This window comes from Asparagus officinalis, chromosome 9 (assembly GCF_001876935.1).
Source record: "Asparagus officinalis chromosome 9, Aspof.V1, whole genome shotgun sequence".
In the NCBI taxonomy this organism is placed as follows: domain Eukaryota; kingdom Viridiplantae; phylum Streptophyta; class Magnoliopsida; order Asparagales; family Asparagaceae; genus Asparagus; species Asparagus officinalis.
The window spans coordinates 24,087,363-24,108,230 of NC_033802.1; the positions used below are offsets into that span (position 1 = coordinate 24,087,363).

General features: G+C 37.3%; 1 protein-coding gene across 1 annotated transcript; it reads left to right on the plus strand.

Annotated features, from left to right (window-relative positions):
- On the plus strand, positions 783-1,407 carry LOC109824036. The gene is made up of 2 exons (XM_020390554.1): positions 783-1,140; positions 1,204-1,407. Exons 1-2 carry the CDS (start codon positions 825-827, stop codon positions 1,218-1,220), a joined length of 333 nt encoding a protein of 110 aa, XP_020246143.1. The 5' UTR covers positions 783-824; the 3' UTR covers positions 1,221-1,407.

A 20,868-nucleotide genomic window follows, 5' to 3' on the forward strand; every position in this document is an offset into this window, starting at 1 on the left:
TTTTGCTTTAATTGTCCCGCTTTCGCATGATTTCTTCCAAAAACATCAACTATTGCCTTCGCATCAAAAACATCCCCATAGGTTTTTTTGGGTCGAGATGTTCTGAAATTTGCCGACTACAGCATCAATGTAGAGATTGGTACAGCAATTGGGAGGTGATGGTTCTGGTGCTATTCCTTAGATGTTTAGGGATGTTTGTTTCATGTACGTATTTGGTGAGCTGTGCATTGAAAAAAAGGACTTATAAGGTCAAATTTTAGAGATTTTATCAAGTATATTATTTGTTTGATATTTTCCATGCCACTAATTTGGGTTTTTCATATAGATGCACCAAGTGTGATTCCCTAAATTATGCTGAATTCATCCGAATTTGTGATTTTAATCATACATCTACATGACATTCATCTGTAACCAAAAAAATTTGTTTGGATTTTATCACTCATGCAAATACTTGTTAACACCAATTGTGCAAAAAAAAAAGATTTTTAATACATATTTTCAAAATTTCCATACATGCATCAAAATGCAATTTACCTAACAAACAGGACATCGGGTGGATTTTGAGTGGGATTAATTTGGAGACTTAGTACCCAAAATCTGCGATAACGTTCTGTCCACAAAATCATATGAATATGTTTTTGCTTCCTGTTGGAAATACGTTCACACTGCTAGTGTGAAGTACCCTTAATTTCCTCAACCATGTAAATGCCATGACACAATTCCAAAAGGAACAAACTCTATTCTCAACTGCCCCTTTCCTCCATAAATACCATCCACCAACTACGAACATAAGACAAACAAATCAGCACAAAATCTCTAGAAAAATGGCCCAGCTAATCAAAACCTGCTTCCTGCTCTTGGCTTTCACCATCATCACAGCTTCACTATTTGCTGACAATGCCAGTGCAGATTGCGACAACGACTGGACTCAGCTGAGCGACAAGTGCACTGCCTTTGCGAAGAAAGGCATAGAGCCAACGCTCCCATCGGACGACTGTTGCCAGACTATTGCACAGGCTGACCTTGTCTGCGCATGCTCGAAGGTTACTCCTGATACCGAGAACAATATTAGCGTGCCTCTGGCGATCATGGTGGCTAGCTTCTGTGGTCATTCTCTGCCTCATGGAACTCACTGTGGAAGTAAGTGAACTATTGATTTCTTGAAAATTTTGCTACGTTACTGATATCTGTTATTGCTTTCAGGTGTTGTGGTTCCATAGGCTCCACGACAGAATGCGCGAAGAATAAGATGATTGTGATGAATAATAGATATGCAGAGAATAAAAGGTTGCTCATGTATGAACGACATTAATTAGTAGATTTGACTGTATTAATCATCTTTACACGATTCTTCTATGGCAGTGAAATGGATGAATTGAAATATATTACCTTATTGTGATTTGTGTATGTTGCTCAAACTTTACTCTAATTTTTGTGCTTTTGTGTGATTTTCTGTTGGCAACTGAATGCCAAAAGCTATAGGTGGTATAGAGAGATTTTGGATTTATGACCCTTCATTATACACGTGCATAGAAAAATTATTTGCTGAGAAGTTCCACATTTTAGAGGGTATACATGCAGCATGATGCTTGGTTTTTGGTTCCTCATCTGCCGGTTTTGCATTGGAAGTCCTGAATTCCAAAGTATGCACAAATGGATACACAGCCCAGGGTCATTCACAAGTATTCCTAACCCAAAAATAAAAAATCACTGGAATTGAAGGGTAAAATTTACAAAATCCCCTGAACTTTAGACTGAAAGAATTCCAAAGTATGCACAAATGGATACACAGCCCAGGGTCATTCACAAGTATTCCTAACCCAAAAATAAAAAATCACTGGAATTGAAGGGTAAAATTTACAAAATCCCCTGAACTTTAGACTGAAAGTTGCACAAAAGAAACATGAACTTTTTTTAGGGAAAAAATCGAACTTTAGAAATGAGAAGGAAAAGATGAGTTAATTTTAGAAAATCATCCTCAACGTAGACGAACTTTTCTCCCTTAACCCACAAACACTAATATCATTAACCGTAACATATCACTTGACAAGTAGGTGACCTAGAAAAGATCTGAATACCCCTAAGTACCCTAAATTTTTTGCATGATGAGAGAAAGAAAGGAGAGTAGGGAAGCATTCAATCTTTTTTTATTGGTTGAGAGTTTTTCTTTAACAGGAATGTGTTAATTAATGCCATAAATATATTTCAATTATATTACATTTTGAAATGACAACATTAGAGGGGTTCGTTGAGAAAAATATCAAAGATCAGGAGGATTTTGTAAGGCACCTCATAGTTCAGAGGGGTTTCTCAAATTTTCAATTTCGAGGGGGTTATCTACAATATACTCCAATTTAAGGGGTTTTCCTCAAATTAAAATAGTTGATAGGGGCTTTCTAAGACAACCCCTCATAGTTGAGGGTTTTTTTTCAAAAATTAATCAAAAACATTTTCCTTGCAATTTTAGGGAGTATAACAAATTAAATCCCTCCGGACTTCTGAAAATTACTTTTGACAAGTGTAGTTTGTCTATCTCTTCTTTTTCAGTTGTTTAGATTTACTAGAGCTTGTTTATATTAATATATGCTTTTGAATAAAACATCTTGCCCCCCTATTTTTCTGTCAGAAAATAAAAAAAAATAAAAGAAAGAAAGAAAGAAAGCAAAAGGAGGGAAAACATCTTAATTATTTTTTTATGGTCCCATCTTGCATTTTACATCTTTGACAACTTTTAACCTCCAACGACAACTGGACATTTGTATGCACCAAAAGAGTAGTCTTGCCCATGCAGTCCTATTTTCGACATACTTTATAGGAAAAAATGCTTCCAGCCCCCAAAACACAACAAAACGTGCTTCCTCCCCACCAAGACATTTTCAACATGTGCTTTACCCCCAAAACAGCGCGCGATTTTCTTCCAGCCCCCAAAACGAATCCCCAGGCGTAACTCTGTTTAAACCTCGCTCGAAATGCCCAAAATACCCTTCGCAGCCTATGTTCGTCGCCCTCTCACGACGGAAACCCAGCGTTTCGACTGTAGGCATTAAATGGTGATTAGAATGACTTATTTGGGGGGGGGGGATTCCCATTTCCCTCCAAAATTATCACCAGATATATTCCCCTTCCAGCTAAAATCATTGAGTTCCTCCCCATTCTGTTACCCTAACTAATTTGTTCCTTCCACTTAATTCACCTCAATAAAAGCCTCTTCGATTCTTCAACTACTCCCTGTAATAAAATGGCGGATGGATCTCTTCTATGCGTGGTAACGAAGGCAAAAAGCAACAAAGGTGGTGACGGTGTATTCGTCGTTATCAAAGAGAATACATAAATAATCAGCTTGAGATATCAAGTGACGGAAAAGCTTAAAATACCAATGCAATCTCTTTCACTGAAGTTCATATGCGAAAGGGAAAAGAAATTCAGTATTTCAATTGACAATGACATAAATTTGATGTTCGAGTATTATCGGCGTAATGGATTTACAGACGCGAATTTGTATGCTACCTCCGCTGGGGAATCCTCAACTTCACAGAACACACAGACTACGCCGGAAACTGCGTAGGAATTACACTCTAGATTTCCTTTTGAGTTCACTGATAGGTTTTGCCATTAGTTGTTAACCTCATGCATTGGTTGCTTAGGTAATGTGTTGGTTATCAAGGTTATGTTAAGCACTGGTTGTTAAAGTTATTTGTTGGCTGTTACGTATACTGTATATGCATTTGTTGTTAAGGTCACGAGTCTGCCCTTAAGTATAAGGGTTAGTTGTTAAGGATATGTGCTGGCTGTTACATTTATGAGTTCGTTGTTAAGGTTATTAGTTCGTTGCTAAGGCTATGTATTTTTATTACTACTGTTAGGTCTCATGTTATGAGCCTATATATTCTAATCTTGTTTTGATGATTACAAACAATTTCTAATATTGTTTGTCTAGTGTTTATGTTTCTTATTAGGTATTCTAGACAAACAATGTGTTGGAGGATGGATGGAATTGCGTATTCACGATCATATCCAATGGAGGTTGGCGGAGTAGTGGTTGAAGCCTTGCAATTCATGTTAAAGATCCAAGTCAATCTTCATCCGCAATGGTACCAAGATAGAGCTTCGTTGAAGATCATCAAGCTTGGGTATATAGTTTATAATGTTTTTAGTTTAGGTTTTATATTATGTGTGTTAGTACTTTAAGCTCAATTATATACACACATACACGTTTTGTTTTTGTATATATATATATATTGTTATATATACATATATGTTTTGGTTTGATTTTTTAGATATGAAACAAATATATATTCATATATATGTTCATATATGTTTTGGTTTGATTTTTTAGATATGAAACAAATATATATTCATATATATGTTCATATGTTTCTTATTCTATCATATTTGAAAATATATTGTGTTCTTGGTTTATGGACTTGATAATATGTTTTTATATCTTTTCCTAAGTCTATAAAGCCATATAAAAGTTTCCAAAAGTTTGTTTTTGTCAAATGTCAAAAACATGTATGTTTACTTTTCATGTTTTGGACTAATTTTATAAAATGATGAGTTTTCACTATTGGGGAATGTAATTCCAAATTTTTTTTTATAACATGTTTATTATCATGTTTATAAACATTTCCCAAAGTTTCATAATTTTTAGAATTTATTTGTTATTTTTAAAGGCACTTTTAAAATCAGATTTTCAGCATGTACAGTGCCTGTGCACGTTTATAAGTCGACTTATCAGAGTTGACAAGTCGACTTATGAAATGCTCTGGAATGTGCAAAAACTCTCTGCCAAGTCGACTTACTCGAACTGTTAAGTCGACTTATACCAAATCTTTATATTATAATAGAAATGAATTGGTATAAAAATTTGTAATTATTGGATCTGTCCTTCTCGGACGAGTTAGGAATATAATAGTGCATACATCCAACGTTGTATACTTTGTATGATTTCATTTCTTAAAAATTTTGGCAGCCCATACCTGTTGTTCTCCGTGTACAATAAGTGTATGTTGTTTTGCGTTTTGATATGTTGTCAGTACGCATAATAACATCCGCACAGTGTACAGGGAGAACATCGGGTAGGTGCTGCCGAAATTTTTAAGAAATGAAATCATACAAAGTATACAAAGTTGGATGTATGCACTATTATATTCCTAACCCGTCCGAGAAGGACAGATCCAATAATTACAAATTTTTATACCAATTCATTTCTATTATAATATAAAGTGAACGATCAATTTCGAGTAAGTACACCAAGAGGAGTGTGTGGTGAGAGACGAGGTTGTCCCAAGAGGAGTGGGGTAGGTGATAATGCCTAGAGAGAGGTTATAATTCCTAACACTTAAGGGAGACACGGGCTAGAGACCAACACTTGAGGTGGTAGTTAGTATAGTTACATTGTGAGTAATTGTAAAGTTTGTGGTTACCTAGAAAACCGTATTGTGAGGTGTAAACGTTTTTTGGGTAAGCGTAGAAAACCCGGTGTGATAGTGGAGATCTCCTCGAGGTGAGGAGCGGGGACGTAGGTCAGGCGGACCGAACCTCGTAAACATATCGTTTTGTTTGTGTTTGCATTGGCGCACTTATTTTCATATTTATATTGCCTTTGTCAATTGCACATTGTTTATATTCCCACTATCTTATTTTGTTTGTTTCACCCTTGTATTAGTTGTATATCCTTGCATATATATCTTGTCATATATCATACTTGCTAGGATATTTGTTAATTAATTTTAATCGGCATTAATATATAATTAGATTAGCATAAACCCTATTCACCCCCCCTCTAGGGTTCCTTCCTAGCGGTATTATGGTACTTTCAACTACTTCAGGACAATACCGACAGAAAATTCACGGTGCGCAGATACTACGTTCACCCAAACCTGTAATGATGAGCGTATTCCTAATGATAACCCCACCGGCGACTTGATCATGCTGCTGGAAGACGTGCTTAATCACCAAACAAAGATCCCAACTGAGTGGCACACCTCCATATGTGAAGTTGGTCAGAAATTTGATAGTGCTGCTGAAGTTAGATTAGCACTTCAATACTATTCAATTGCTAAACGGTTCAAGTATGATTTTTACCACAATGAACAAAGACGCATAAGAGTCTATTGCCGATTCAAGCACACACATGGTTGCCCTTGGATGTTGTTTGCTTCCCCGCTTAGAAATTCGTCTATCATGTCCATAAAGAATTTCGAGTCTACCCACACCTGCGGTCAACATGGAGCAAATGCTGGTAACTCAAGGGCATCAAGAAAGTTCATTGCTATCCAAATACAAGCTATTTTGAAGGTTAGGCCAGATCTTCGTGCGGTCGATATCAAGAACGACATGCTCTCTAATTTTGGCATCAATATTAACTACAGTAAAGTGTGGTGGAGCAAGGAGACAGCTCAATAGGACTTGTTTGGTGATGATGATGAGGCTTACAATTCACTGAGATGGTCCTTATCTTTTTTATTCTTCTGAAATCACTCTTACGTTTTGGTTGCTAACTATACATAGTAGTTGTTAAAGTTGTTGGTTTGACGTTAAGTATATGGATTGGTTGTGAAGTTTGAAGATCAGTTGTTATGGTTATGAATCCGTTGCTAAATCTACTGGTTACGTTTTCGTTGCTAACTATACGTATTAGTTGTTAAAGTTATTGGTTCGTCGCTAAGTGTACGTGTTGGTTGTGAAGTTTGAAGATCAATTGTTATGGTTATGAATCTATTGCTAAATCTACTGCTTACGTTTTCGTTGCTAACTATACGTATTAGTTGTTAAAGTTATTGGTTCGTCGCTAAGTATACGTGTTGGTCGTGAAGTTTGAAGATCATTTGTTATGGTTATGAATCCTTCTCTAAATCTACTGCTTATGTTTTGGTTGCTAATTATACGTATTAGTTGTTAAAGTTATTGGTTCATCGTTAAGTATACGTGTTGATCGTGAAGTTTGAAGATCATTTGTTATGGTTATGAATCCTTCGCTAAATGTACTGCTTTGTTGTTATATTCATGCAGGTATGAATCCATGGTGCATGCAACTAATCCAGGGAGTCGTGTTGTTATTGATGCTGATGACGGGAGGTTCAGGAGATTGTTCATTAGTTATAATGCCTGTATTGAAGGGTTCATTGCTGGGTGTAGGCCTCTATTATTTTTGGATGGAACATTTATTAAAGATCATTACAGAGGCATACTACTTAGCGCTACTGGGTATGACGGCAACCAGGGAATATTTCCCCTTGCTTATTGCTATGCGACCAAGAGAATGAGGTTAACTGGAAATGGTTCTTACAAGGATTATGGAGGTTACTGTATGATAGGGAAAATCCTTACCAACCTCTACATCGACTGGTAATGATTTCCGACGCCGACAAGGGTATCAGGGCAGCAGTCGAGGAATTCTTTCCAGATGCATTCCATTCAAGGTGTGTTCTGCATCTAGTCGAGAATTTCAAAAAGAAGATGAAGCATTTTGGGCACAAGGCAAATGTCGTGACTACGTTGGGCGAGCTGTTACAATCCGCGGCTTATAAGTTCACAATATCTGAATGGGATAATAACATGAAAGAATTAGCAGCGATCGATCACAGGGCTTACGTCACTGTAATGGAATACTCCCCGGAGAGATGGGCAAACGCGCATTTTCCTGGTATAAGGTAAGATAGCTTGGTCTTAACGTTATTTTGTTACAACACCGTTATAGTTGTTTAGGTTAGAGTTATCCTACAGTTTTCTGTTAAGGTTAGATTTTTATTGTTATGGTTAGAGTTATTCTGCTAGGGTTTTGCTATTAAGTTTAGGATATTTGTTGTTAAGGTTAAGCCTTTAATGTTTAGTTTATGGTTTTATTGTTAATGTTAGTGTTTTGTTGTTAAGGTATGACCATGTTACGTTTATGGTTTTATTGTTAATGTTAGTGTTTTGTTGTTAAGGTATGACCATGTTACTTCAAACGTTGCTAAGTTCTTCAACAGCTAGATAAGAAAGGCATGATTGTTGCGAATCTTACCTTTGGTTGAGACCATACGGAAGCAAATAATGGAGTGCATGCATGAAAGGAGGCTAGTGGGTCAGAAATGGTCTAGATACTTATGCCCGGAAGCGGAGATGATGCTGTGTGATAATATTCAGCATGGTAGCTGCTTGGCGATTAAACATTCGACGGAAGATATTGTGGAGGTCGAGTCCAATAAAACTTGCCGTGTAGATTTGAAGAATCGGACTTGTTCTTGCAAGTCCTGGGACTTCACCCACATTCCTTGCAAACATGCGTGCGTTGCAATTATATGGATCAGACGAGAAATTTATCAATATTACGATTGGTACATGACTGTTGACTTATTCAGAGCAAGTTATGCACCGATCATCTTTCCCATCCCAGATTACGAGAAGCGCTTTGTACCGCCAGAAGAGAGAGTGTTGAAGCCTCCTCTTACCAAAAAAAAGATGTGGCAGACCATGCACAAGATGAATAAACAACAGGTCACTTAACACCCGTCCTGTTAAGTGCTCTCGATGCAACATGAAGGTTCACAATCGTGCAAGCTGTAATGAGCCTATATAGTTTAGCGTTTTATTGTCACGTATATGGATTTGTTTTCCTGTATATCATTACAAGTGAGAAGGTCATAGCTTGGCTGTTAAGGTTATTACTTGGTTGTCAAGTTTATCACTTTAATGTTAAAGTTTTGACTTGGTTGTTAAGGTTATTATTTGGTTGTCAAGTGTATCACTTTAATGTTGATGTTTTGACTTGGTTATTAAGGTTATTACTTGGTTGTCAAATTTATCACTTTAATGTTAAAGTTTTTGATTGGTTGATATGTTTATCGATTGAATGTTAAGTTTACTGTTATACACCTGTTATCCACCTGCTCTTTGTTGTCAGTATCACCGATTGTTAAAATTGTCAAGTATATCGTTAAAATTGTTAAGTTTTATGGCTTGGCTGTTAATGTTATTACTTGGTTTTCAATTTTATTACTTTAATGTTGAAGTTTTGGCTTGGTTGTTAATGTTATTACTTGGTTGTCAGTTTTATTTGTTTGTTGTTAAGGTTATATTATTCACTTGTAATTGGCTGTCAAGGTTACCGAGATATTTTTGATTGGACTGCATTCAATGCATTTCATAGTTCCTAAGGTAGTAGAGTAATATCACCATCCCTCAGATTGTTCTAATACAGAATCGAACTATATAACATTTCTCCTCACCTTTACATCTTCTTTATCTTCCCATCACCGCCATTCTATTTGTCCTCACTATTTTCTCGATCATCCTAAGCTCTCCCCTCTCCAATCTCATAAACCAGAAGATCACGGCTAGCCCTCACGCTTATGAAGACTTCTTCAATATTTCTAGGTTCTGACCATATGATAGCATCAACCTTTTTTGAATATTATTACTTTTATCTATTCCTCATTGTCATTTTCTCTAAGTTCTATCAGATGGGCTTGAATAGCAATGGCTTTCTCCAAAGAGCTTTCCGTGAACTTAACAGGCTGCTGGAAAGCTCTTTGTTGGAAGCCATTTATATTCAAGCACAATTTATGGAACTTAGAGAATTGACAATGGGGAATAGATAAGGTTATTAGCATTCAAATGGTTGATGCTATCATATAGTCAGAATCCAAGAAATCTTATACTAGAACGAGCCTATATAGTTTAGCGTTTTATTGTCATGCACATGGAATTATTGTCAAGTATATCGTTACAAATGTTAAGGTCATGGTTTTGATGTTAAGGTTATTATTCGGTTGTTAGGTTTATCGATTGAATGTTATGTTTACTGTTAGGTCCCTTACTATTATTCACTTGCGCTTGGTTGTCACGGTCACCGGAGTATATTCTCTGCTACTACATTCAATGTTCCTCCTAGTTCCTAAGGAGTAGAGTTAATATAACCTGTGTTAGACCCTAGAGGGGGGGGTGATTAGGGTCTTATGCTAATCTAATCCGATTTTATGCCAATTAAAAGCTAATAAACAAGTTATCCTAGCAAGTGTGATATATCCTATATGATGAATATATATATGCAAGGATATATAAACTAACACAAGATGATAAACTATATGAGCTAGATAGTGGATCATATAAATAATGAGCTAATGACAATGGCGACAAGAAATATAAATACAAGTATAAATAAACGCCAAAGCACACTCAAACACAAGATATGATCATGGAGTTCGGACCTTCCGTCCTATGTCTCCGCTCCCCACTCCCGGGGAGAAATCCACTATCACAACCAGGTTTTCTACGCTCAACCGAATAACGTTTACAACCACACTATGTTGGTTTTCAATGATCACCGATCAACGTCCACTCCTCACACTCGGTTTTCTAGTTCACCGAAAACTTCACAACACACTCGGTTTTCTAGCTCACCGAAAACTTACAACACTCACAATGTAACAAATATAAATTTGTTCTCTACAATAGATGAGAACACAATGAAGCACAACTCAATGTTATAATCTCTCACAACCCTAATATACTATGTATGCAAATACAATAAGCTCATGTGGGTGTGTGTAACAATGAGATTAAAATCAAATCTAAACTCAATATAAAACTAGCTTTAATAGAAATGATAATTAAACAATACAAAATGTAAAGCTAGGAAGAGTTTAGAAATTCTTTTCTGAAAAACAAGATGGAGAGGAGGATTGAAATGAAGTTCATATACTATGAATGATCTTCTCCACTTGTAAAACAATCTTCAAACCAAACAGACTCTGAACCCAACTAAAACCCTTTTCAAAACGATTTTAAACTTCTTTAAAAACTATCCATTTGGTTATTGATAGAAGAGGGGTTGAGGGGTTTATATAGGAAGAGAAACCATCAGCCAAAACCATAAACAAAACAACAAAAATCCCAGAAAATCAGGAAACAGATTTTTGTACAATATTACCGTTGGGAGTCCGACGGTCGACCGATGAAATTATTCGGTCGACCGACTAAATCATTCGGTCGACCGATGAAATTTTCGGTCGACCGCGATCCAGATCGAAAACGAGAAAAACAAACAGAGACTTGATCGGTCGACCGGTGCGGTCGACCGACAGAAAAATCGAGCTCTCGGTCGAACGCATCGGTCGACCGAAAAACTCTCTGCTGCCCACTGACTAAATAACATAGGTCCGGTCGACCGGTGCGGTCGACCAAGAACTGATATATAAAAATCTGATTTTGAAAACTGTTTTTCTAATTTTAAAACCCTGTTTAAAAATATCAAATAAATTCTAAAAAATGCAAAACTTTGGGGAATGATTGTAGACATGATAATAAACATGCTACAATGACTGGTTTCCAAAAAGGACTTCCCAAATGAAAAATATAATCATTTTGCAAAATAGTCCAAAACACGAAAATGTAAACATATGAATTTTGACATTTAGGCTAAACCATGTTTTGAAACTCTGCACAATGATTTTGTAGACTTAATAAAATATGTATATGATTATTGTTAAGTCCAAAAACTAAGAATATGATATTTTCACAAATACATTAGAGAATGAAACATAGGAGTATGTATATGAAAATATATTTGTTTCATATCTAAGTAGTTAAACCAAATCACAATAATAAATATGAAATATGTGATTTCATATTATAAACATGAAAACCCAATACCATGCATGTACATATATAAAACTATATATATGCATAGAAACCAAAACTTATGTATATATATATATATATAACTATATATATATATTTGGGGAATGATTGTAGACATGATAATAAACATGCTACAACGACTGGTTTCGAAAAAGGACTTCCCAAATGAAAAATATCATCATTTTACAAAATAGTCCAAAACATGAAAATATGAGATACTTGAATTTTGATGTTTTGACATAAACCAACTTTTGAAACTTTGTGAAATGTTTTTGTAGACTTAGTAAAACATGTATAAACTGATATTGAAGTCTATAAACTAAGAATACAATATTTTCACAAAATTGCATATTCTATGCAATGTTTTCAAAAACACAATAGTAAATATGAAATATGTGATTTCATATTATAAACATGAAAACCCAATACCATGCATGTACATATATAAAACTATATATATGCATAGAAACCAAAACTTATATATATATATATACACACACACACACACACGAAGAAACCAATAAATGTGTGTGTATAGATATTGAGCTTAACGTATTTAACACACATAATATAAACTCTAAATAGATTACCCAAGCTTGATCTTGATCTTCATTGTAGCTCAACTTGGTAAACTCGCGGATGAAGCTTGAACTTGATCTTTAACTTGAATTTGCATAGCTTCACCGACATTCCGCCAACCTCCTTTGGATATGATCGTTGAAGCTCTATTCCATCCATCCTCTAACTACGTTGTTTGTCTATAATAAATAAGAAAACACAAATACTAGACAAACAACATTAGTGGTAAATTGTTTGTTAAACATCATCAAAACAAGAAGGCCAACAACCTGGGCTCCTACCCTTCGCCTGTTCAGCTACAGGATAGCGTAGATATCCTTTCGGCACAATCTTTCCTCGATCTCCCCATCGCCGGCTCTCTGTTGACCCTCTATCATTTAATCTGAAGCCCGAGCTACCCTCTCCCCAAAACCTACAAGTTCTCCTTTCGCCATTAAAACCAGAAGATCAACGCTAGTATTCACACTGATGAAGGTCATGGTGACAAGGTTTGCGCACACTGATGAAGATCTTGGATATCCCTCACGCTGATGAAGACGTTATCCCCTTATGTGTTTGCTCTTAGTTCCATTAGCTGTGGGTGAATTAACTGGCTCCCTTCAATGAGCTTGTACAATAAAAAGATAGTTAAGATTGATAGGTGCGTGGAATACAATCAATTCAGATGGGTCATGTGTGAATCACATGAAAAGGCATGCGAATGCTGGTGGAGATAGTCCTCTGGCTTACGTTAACACTGTATAGCTATACAAAGTAAACGTAAGCCAGAAGACTATCTCCAACAGCATTTGCATGCTTTCCTAGGTGATTCAAGCATTGATCCATCTGAATTTATTGTATTCCACGCACCTATGAATCTTAATTATCTTGTTATTGAACAAGTTCATTGAAGGGAGCCAGTTATATTCACCCACAGTTATGGAACTTAGAGTAGAGACAATGGTAATACATGCAGTAGTCATCGTGTATTCAAGCTTATTTGTTTAGTTTACGGGGTTGTTGATAAGCTTATTTGTTTGTTTTAAGGTTGTAGCATGATTGTAAAGGAAATTATTTTTTGATACAAGTTGTTTTGTTAAGTTTAACAATTTATCAAAAAATATTATGGACTCACTGTCACTTTTATTGACTGGTTGTTAAGTTTACGTATTTATTGTGAAGTTTGGCGTTGTATTGTCAAGCTTATATATTGTTTGCTAAGGTTAGCGCTCTGTTGCCAAGCTTATGGGATGGTTGCTAAGGTTAGCACCTTGTTGTTAAGTTTAGCTCTGTTGTTAGGCTTATTTATTAGTTGTTAAGGTTGTAGCAGTCCTCATTGTTTTGTTGAACTTAGGGAATTGTTGAGAAGATCATGGGGTTGTTGATAAGCTTATTTTTTCTTTGTTAAGATCACGGCGTGGCTGTTAAGCTTATTTTTTTCATTGTTAAGGTTGTAAGCAAGATTGTAAAGAAAGACGTGGCATGATACATGGTTGTATTGTTGAGCGTATGGTTTTGTTGTTAAGATCATGGACTGGCTGTCATTGTTATGTGCTGATTGTCAAGTTTATGGATTGGTTGCTAAGGTTAGCGCCCTGTTGTTAAGGTTAGTGCTCTGTTGTCAAGCTTATGTATTGGTTGTTAAGGTTAGCTCTCTGTTGTCAAACTTATGGAATGGTAGCTAACATTAGCTCCTTATTGTAACGCTTAGCTCTGTTGTTAGGCTTATGAGTTGAGAAGATCACAGGGTTGTATTGTTGATCTTATGGTTTTGATGTTAAAGATCATGGATTGGCTTTCAAGATTATGTGCTGGTTGTCAAGCTTATGGACTGGTTGCTAATGTTAGAGCCCTGTTGCCAAGCTTATGGATTGGTTGATAAGGTTAGCACTCTGTTATTAAGCTTATGTATTGGTTGCTAAGGTTAGCGCCCTGTTGTTAAGGTCCCTTACTGTTATTCACTTGCGCTTGGTTGTCATGGTCACCGGGGTATATTCTCTACTACTGCATTCAATGTTCCTCCTAGTTTCCAAGGAGGAGAGTTAATATAACCTAGACACCTACCTATCCCCATATTCCACGCGGCAACATCACCATGCCTTCGCCTGTTCAGCTCCTTTTCGGTGCAATCTTTCCTCTATCTCCCCATCATTTATTCTATGTTGACCCTCTATCATTTAATCTGAACAAAAAGCTACCCTCTCCTCAAAACCTACAAGTTCTCCTTTCACCATTAAAACCAGAAGATCAATGCTAGTATTCACGCCGATGAAGGTCATGGTGACAAGGTTTGCGTACACTGATGAAGATCTTGGGTATCCCTCACGCTGATGAAGACATTATCCCTTTATGTGTTTGCTCTTAGTTTCATTACCTGTGGGTGAATGTAACTGGCTCCCTTCAATGAGCTTGTACAATAACAAGATAGTTAAGATTGATAGGTGCGTGGAATACAATCAATTCAGATGGGTCATGTGTGAATCACATGGGAAGGCATGCAAATGCTGGTGGAGATAGTCCTCTTGCTTACGTTAATACTGTATAGCTATACAAAGTAAACGTAAGCCAGACGACTATCTCTAACAGCATTCGCATGCCTTCCTAGGTGATTCACGCATTGATCCATCTGAATTGATTGTATTCCACGCACCTATGAATCTTAACTATCTTGTTATTGAACAAGCTCATTAAAGGGAGCCAGTTATATTCACCCACGTTTATGGAATTTAGAGTAGAGGCAATGGTAATACATGCAGTTGACATCATGTTGTAAAGCTTATTTGTTGAGTTTACGGGGTTGTTGATAGGCTTATTTGTTTGTTTTAAGGTTGTAGCATGATTGCAAAGGAAATTATTTTTTGATACAGGTTGTTTTGTTAAGTTTAACTATTTATCAAAAAATATTATGGACTCACTGTCACCTTTATTGACTGGTTGTTAAGTTTACGTGTTTATTGTGAAGTTTGGCGTTGTATTGTCAAGCTTATATATTGGTTGCTAAGGTTAGCGCTCTGTTGCCAAGCTTATGGGATGGTTGCTAAGTTTACATGGCATGATACATGGTTGTATTGTTGACTTATGGTTTTGTTGTTAAGCTCAAGGATTGGCTGACAAGGTTATTTATTGGTTGTTAATCTTATGGATTGGTTGCTAATGTTAGCGACCTGTTGTCAAGCTTATAGATTGGTTTATAAAGTTAGCGCTCTGTTGCCAAGCTTATGTATTGGTTGCTAAGGTTAGCTCTCTGTTGTCAAACTTATGGAATGGTAGCTAACATTAGACCTTGTTGTAACGTTTAGCTCTGGTTAGCTCTCTGTTGTCAAACTTATGGAATGGTAGCTAACATTAGACCTTGTTGTAACGTTTAGCTCTGTTGTTAGGCTTATTAGTTGAGAAGATCACGGGGTTGTATTGTTGAGCTTATGGTTTTGTTGTTAAGATCATGGACTGGTTGTCAAGGTTATGTGATGGTTGTCAAGCTTATGTATTGGTTACTAAGGTTAGCGCCCTGTTGTTAAGGTTAGCTCTCTGTTATCAAGCTTATGTATTGGTTGTTAAGGTTAGCTCTCTGTTGTCAAACCTATGGAATGATAGCTTACATTAGCCCCATGTTGCAACGTTTAGCTCTGTTGTTAGGCATATTTTTCTGTTGCTAAGGTTATAGCAGTCCTCATTGTGTCCAAAGAGCATAGGGAATTGTTGAGAATATCACGGGGTTGTTGATAAGCTAATTTTTTGTTTGTTAAGGTTGTAGCATGAGTGTAAAGAAGGACGTGGCATGATACAAGGTTGTATTGTTGAGCTTATGGTTTTGTTGTTAAGATCATGGTCTGGTTGTCAAGGTTATGTATTGGTTGTTAAGGTTCGTGCTCTGTTGTCAAGCTTATGGATTGTTTGCTAAGGTTAGCGCTCTGTTGTCAAGCTTATGGATTGTTTGCTAAGGTTAGCGTTCTCTTGTCAAGTTTAGCTTTTTAGTTGCCAAGGTGATCAAGAGAAAAAGTTAGTGGGTTTCTCTCTACATTAAATGCATTCCATGACAGATTATGTTCCCAAGACAGGCAGTATTATCATCTGTCTCCTCGCTATTCCCAGCCACCACGTGGCAATTAACCCTCATCCCCTCGCCTGTATCCATGACAAGACCATTCGATGCAGCCATCAATCTTCCCATCACCGCCATTCTCTCCCCATCCCAGCCTCATTATCAACTACACGACCTTCGTTTCGAAACCAGAAGGATCATGTCTCATAATGATAGCGCATGTATACATTGCCATGGTTCGGGGCAAAGCTCCCATGATTGCCCTCATGGTCTGAGAGCAAACGCCTCCCCATGATTGCTCCCCATTCCAGATAATGTCGCCAGCAACATTCAGGAGCTTTCTACCTTCGCTCTCCTCACTATTGAGGTGGGTCTGCCATCTTTGGAGGATCTCAGAGAGATGCTAGGGTATCGCTTCAACGTCTGAGATTGGACGTATGAGATCAAGCGGGTATCTATGAATAGGTTCATGGTTAAATTCCCCTCTGATGAGCTACTAGATCAAGCCATCAAGCTCAGTCCCGTGAATCTTGGGTCCTTCGTGGGCAGATTCAGGCTTTGGAGGGAGGACCTCAGGCTAAGAACATTGCCCAACCCCATGTTTACATGGGTCCGCCTCTTCAATCTCCCCTACCACCTCTGGGAGTGGGAGTTCCTCTAATCACTGTTCGAGGGCATCGGCTAATGCGTGTACTACTCCACTGACGTCACCATGAAGACAAACTTCATAGACTGCAGGGTGCTTCTAGAGATTAGGGAATATTCGAATGTCCCTAAGAGGATTAGGTTTCGTTACACCTCTCCCATGGACCTTCGTCTGATGGAAGGTTTTTTCATCACTCAGATTGTAGGTGGAGAACGTGAGCAGCATGCAAACAATGAGGTTGGTCTCATCGACATGTCCGTTGACCAGCCTCAAAGCTAGCAACCGTAGCCTTCCCGTGCCGACCCGAAATTGATTGAAGTGACTTGGGACGGCAGGCAAATGACGGTGGAGAAAGAGCTCTGGCAACGATTTCTCCAGGCCTAAGGCGTTGGGCCGTCTACCCTTCCTCGCGACAAGGGTTTCTCCCACGATTGCGCTTCGAGCAAGGGGAGCGGGGGAGGAGCAGTCGGCCCCTAGGTTATCATCAATTGTAAATTCCCATATGTTTTGCTTAACTTGATGACGTTTAGCTCTGTTAACAACCTATTAATTTATGATAAGCTTTTTGGAATGATTATACATCTGCTAAGTTTAAGCCATTTGTTGTTAACCTCGTGGATTTGCTGTTAAGGTTACCCCTTTGGGGGTTTGTTGTTAATTCAGGAGCTTACTGTTTTGCGTTTTGTTGTTGAGCTTATGGTTGCATTTGAAGCACACATTAGCAGAATCATGCGATGTTAACCTTATAATATTTACATGTATATTGTTATTAACAACAAAGAATTGTAATATATCATTTACAAATCATGCAATGTTAACCAAGAACTGATTTTGTAACCACGTAGAGCATTGAGAATTCTAGTTTTAACAGAGTTAAGTTTGGATTCTTGCAGTTCTACAATTTCCACTCTAGAAAAAAGGATGAGTCTCTAACTAATCTTCTTTTGACGGGGTTATTCAATCATCTAACATTTCAAAAACCAATCTTTATAAAAAAAATAGAAATGCAACCAACAACATGACATAAGAGGTCACAAAGTCTATGATGTAGAATTAGCCATCTCTACCTCTAGATCTTGCAATTTAGCTAGAGAATCTTTAGTTAAAGACTCCTAAATGTCGTAGTTAGATGCAAGTTCAACTAAATAATCTTGAGATAGTGAATTAATAGGCAGAAAAGGCGTAGAGGTGTAAGAAGACTGAACCTTGAGGAGACCAAAGGCTTGCTAGAGCCAGCCATGAATCTATGGTATGGCTTGTGGTAGAGGGAGATTGGAGCAATCCTGCGTCTACGATGTCTCGGAGGTCTCTCAAATCTCTGTGGCTAAGCAAAAGAGGATATAACATCCGAAGATTGTCTTAAAGAGGAAGTAGGGATTGATTTCTTATTGTTTTGGGCCAGAGAGGGCTCTCTATGGGATAGGCCTTCACAGGGGCCTATTTTGATATCGTCATAGAAACTTTCCTATGTCCTCCTTAGTAAAATCATAGATTTACCTTGAACTACTATTTTGATATCGTCATAGAAACTTTCCTATGTCCTCCTTAGTAAAATCATAGATTTACCTTGAACTAAAACTTCCACCATATTAGGAATATCGCAATTAGCAAACTGTTGCCTTGTTGTAACCCCTAAAAATGAGCAAAGATATCTAATTCCTTAAATGTCTCCTCCTTTCCCGCTGAATTTGAAGATGAGCCAATGACTCTTTTGCCTTTGTCATCTACAGGGAGTCCTTGAGGAGATGGAGTTAGTGGTGGCATGTCATAGGAAAGGGGCTGTTGAACTTAAGATTTCATTGATTCCCATAGAAACTTCAAATCTCTCCATGAATACTCTGATGAAGGTTCACCTTCATTTATCAAAAATTCCAAATCTATCTTGGTAGACAATGCCTCCTAAGTCATAGGAGGGCCCAAAATATCTATAGTGGCTCCCCTTCTAGCAGCCTGCCATTGATAGGGGATAGATATCTGAATGGGATAACTTTGGGGAAATCCTTCTTGCATCTAGTTTTAGAAGAAGCTTACAAGTTGAAATATCATCTATGAACATAATGTTCCTAGAGCTCGCATATAGCTCACCATAATCCTGAAGCAGCCTTGATAAGAATTCACAGTCCCAGAGGTGCAAGGAAATATCCAACAATTTGATCAAATATAGTTCTGGCTTGGGGTGGACTTGCATGCCTTTGACCTTTGACCATTTACCGAAAATTCCACAAAAGAGCCCCATGTTAATGAATCCTGCCAGAACCCCTTGGTCCAAAAGTGCTAAAGAATGGAATTGTGCCAGGAACTTCCCCTGCTCTGATTTGAGGATTTGAAATTTCCAATTATTGATGTTGAATCTATATTCAAGCATTTCCCTCGGTTCCTCTATGGAAGGTGATCCAACACCCAAAGAAAGAATACTAAAAGAAGATAACTTGCAGATCTTGTCGATAATAGAGTCGGGGTTAGAATAATGGGGATCAATGTCGGGTGCAAACATGCAGGCTGGGAGGCCATGGAGGTGGTGCAAGCACGAGAAGTGTGACCTACCTGATTGTACTTAAAGCATTTGAAAGATCCCAGATTGCATGAACGTGCCATGTGGTCTGGATCTCCACAAAAGAAGCATCTTTTAGGGGTTTGAGGAGAAACGATCCACGAAGTAGCCCTAGGTCTCCTAAAATATCTTCTTGTTGATGAAAGTGGTCCAACCTGATTTAGGAGCAAGTGCGAGAAAAGAAGGGAGGGGGAGGATTCCCTTGTCTTTAGTGGGTAGCGATGCTTGATGTTTGAAGAGGTCGGCTGTAAAACCCTATGAATTTTAGAAAATAGTGTGAATTATATTGATAAACAAGCTCTAATTATAATGAATATTATTTATGGATGAATGATTATGCTAACAATTAATTTAAGATCAATTAAGAGTATATATGAGAGTATGCAAAGGTTAAATATGCACAAAGAAGAAATCTGGAAAAATAACCAATTAATAGTATATATACATTACACACCGATATAGTTTGAATCTAGAAAAACTCAAAAGATAAAAGTTGTAGGTATCTTCAATAGCTTTCCAACACATCTTAAATCACCTTATTCTGAGGTCATATATCAAATTTATAGCCAAAATACATGAAGACTATTTTTCAGTCTGACTGGGTTTCCTGTTTCGGGTTTGGGCTGTTTTGATTCGGTTTTGTAGTTATATATATACATGTTTACACACAAAAAACACATATTTTTATTAATATTCTAAATCCTAGTAACCCCTCTTTCTCTCTCTCAAAACTAATCATAATTTGTGAGATTTAGGAGAGTTCTTGAGGCTTTTGTCGAGAGGAAGGTGAGATTTTGCGACTTTAGTGGAGAGGGATCTTACACGCTCGTGTTCATGAGTTTAACACGATGTTTGAGGTAAGATCATCTTCCTCCAAACCTCTCCCTATAGTTAATTCAAGATTTAATATGTTTAATTGATGAATCTCATGTTTAAGCTTAACCCGATGTCTTAAAATCTTAGTTTATGATGTTAATCTCTAAACCAATGTGAAAATTTATAGTTTTAGTTGTTTTTTATATTAGTTTGATGATCATGATCATTAAGGTTGTATTTAATTTCATTTTAACTTATAAATCATGCTTAAATCATGTTTAATACATTGCATCAACAAGTGTGGTAATTTTACTTCGATGGGGCTTCACGAGCGACTAATACGGCAAGCACTCCTGGTAATTCTAGAATTTTTGCGGGAGTTGGAGTTGTCCTAGTTTTCCCAGAGAATACGGCAAGCACTCCTGGTAATTCTAGAATTTTTGCGGGAGTTGGAGTTGTCCTAGTTTTCCCAGAGAAGCATGTGATACCCCAAGCCTATTCATTGATATGGATGTGTTTCAATAACGTAGCCGAATACAACGCGCTGCTCATTGGACTAAGTTTCGCCAAAGAGCTGGGGGTCGAATACCTTGAAGCTTTTGAATACAACGCGCTGCTCATTGGACTAAG

Excerpts from the sequence above, each read along its gene's own strand:
- LOC109824036 (XM_020390554.1), top strand. The coding sequence starts at position 825 with ATGGCCCAGCTAATCAAAACCTGCTTCCTGCTCTTGGCTTTCACCATC.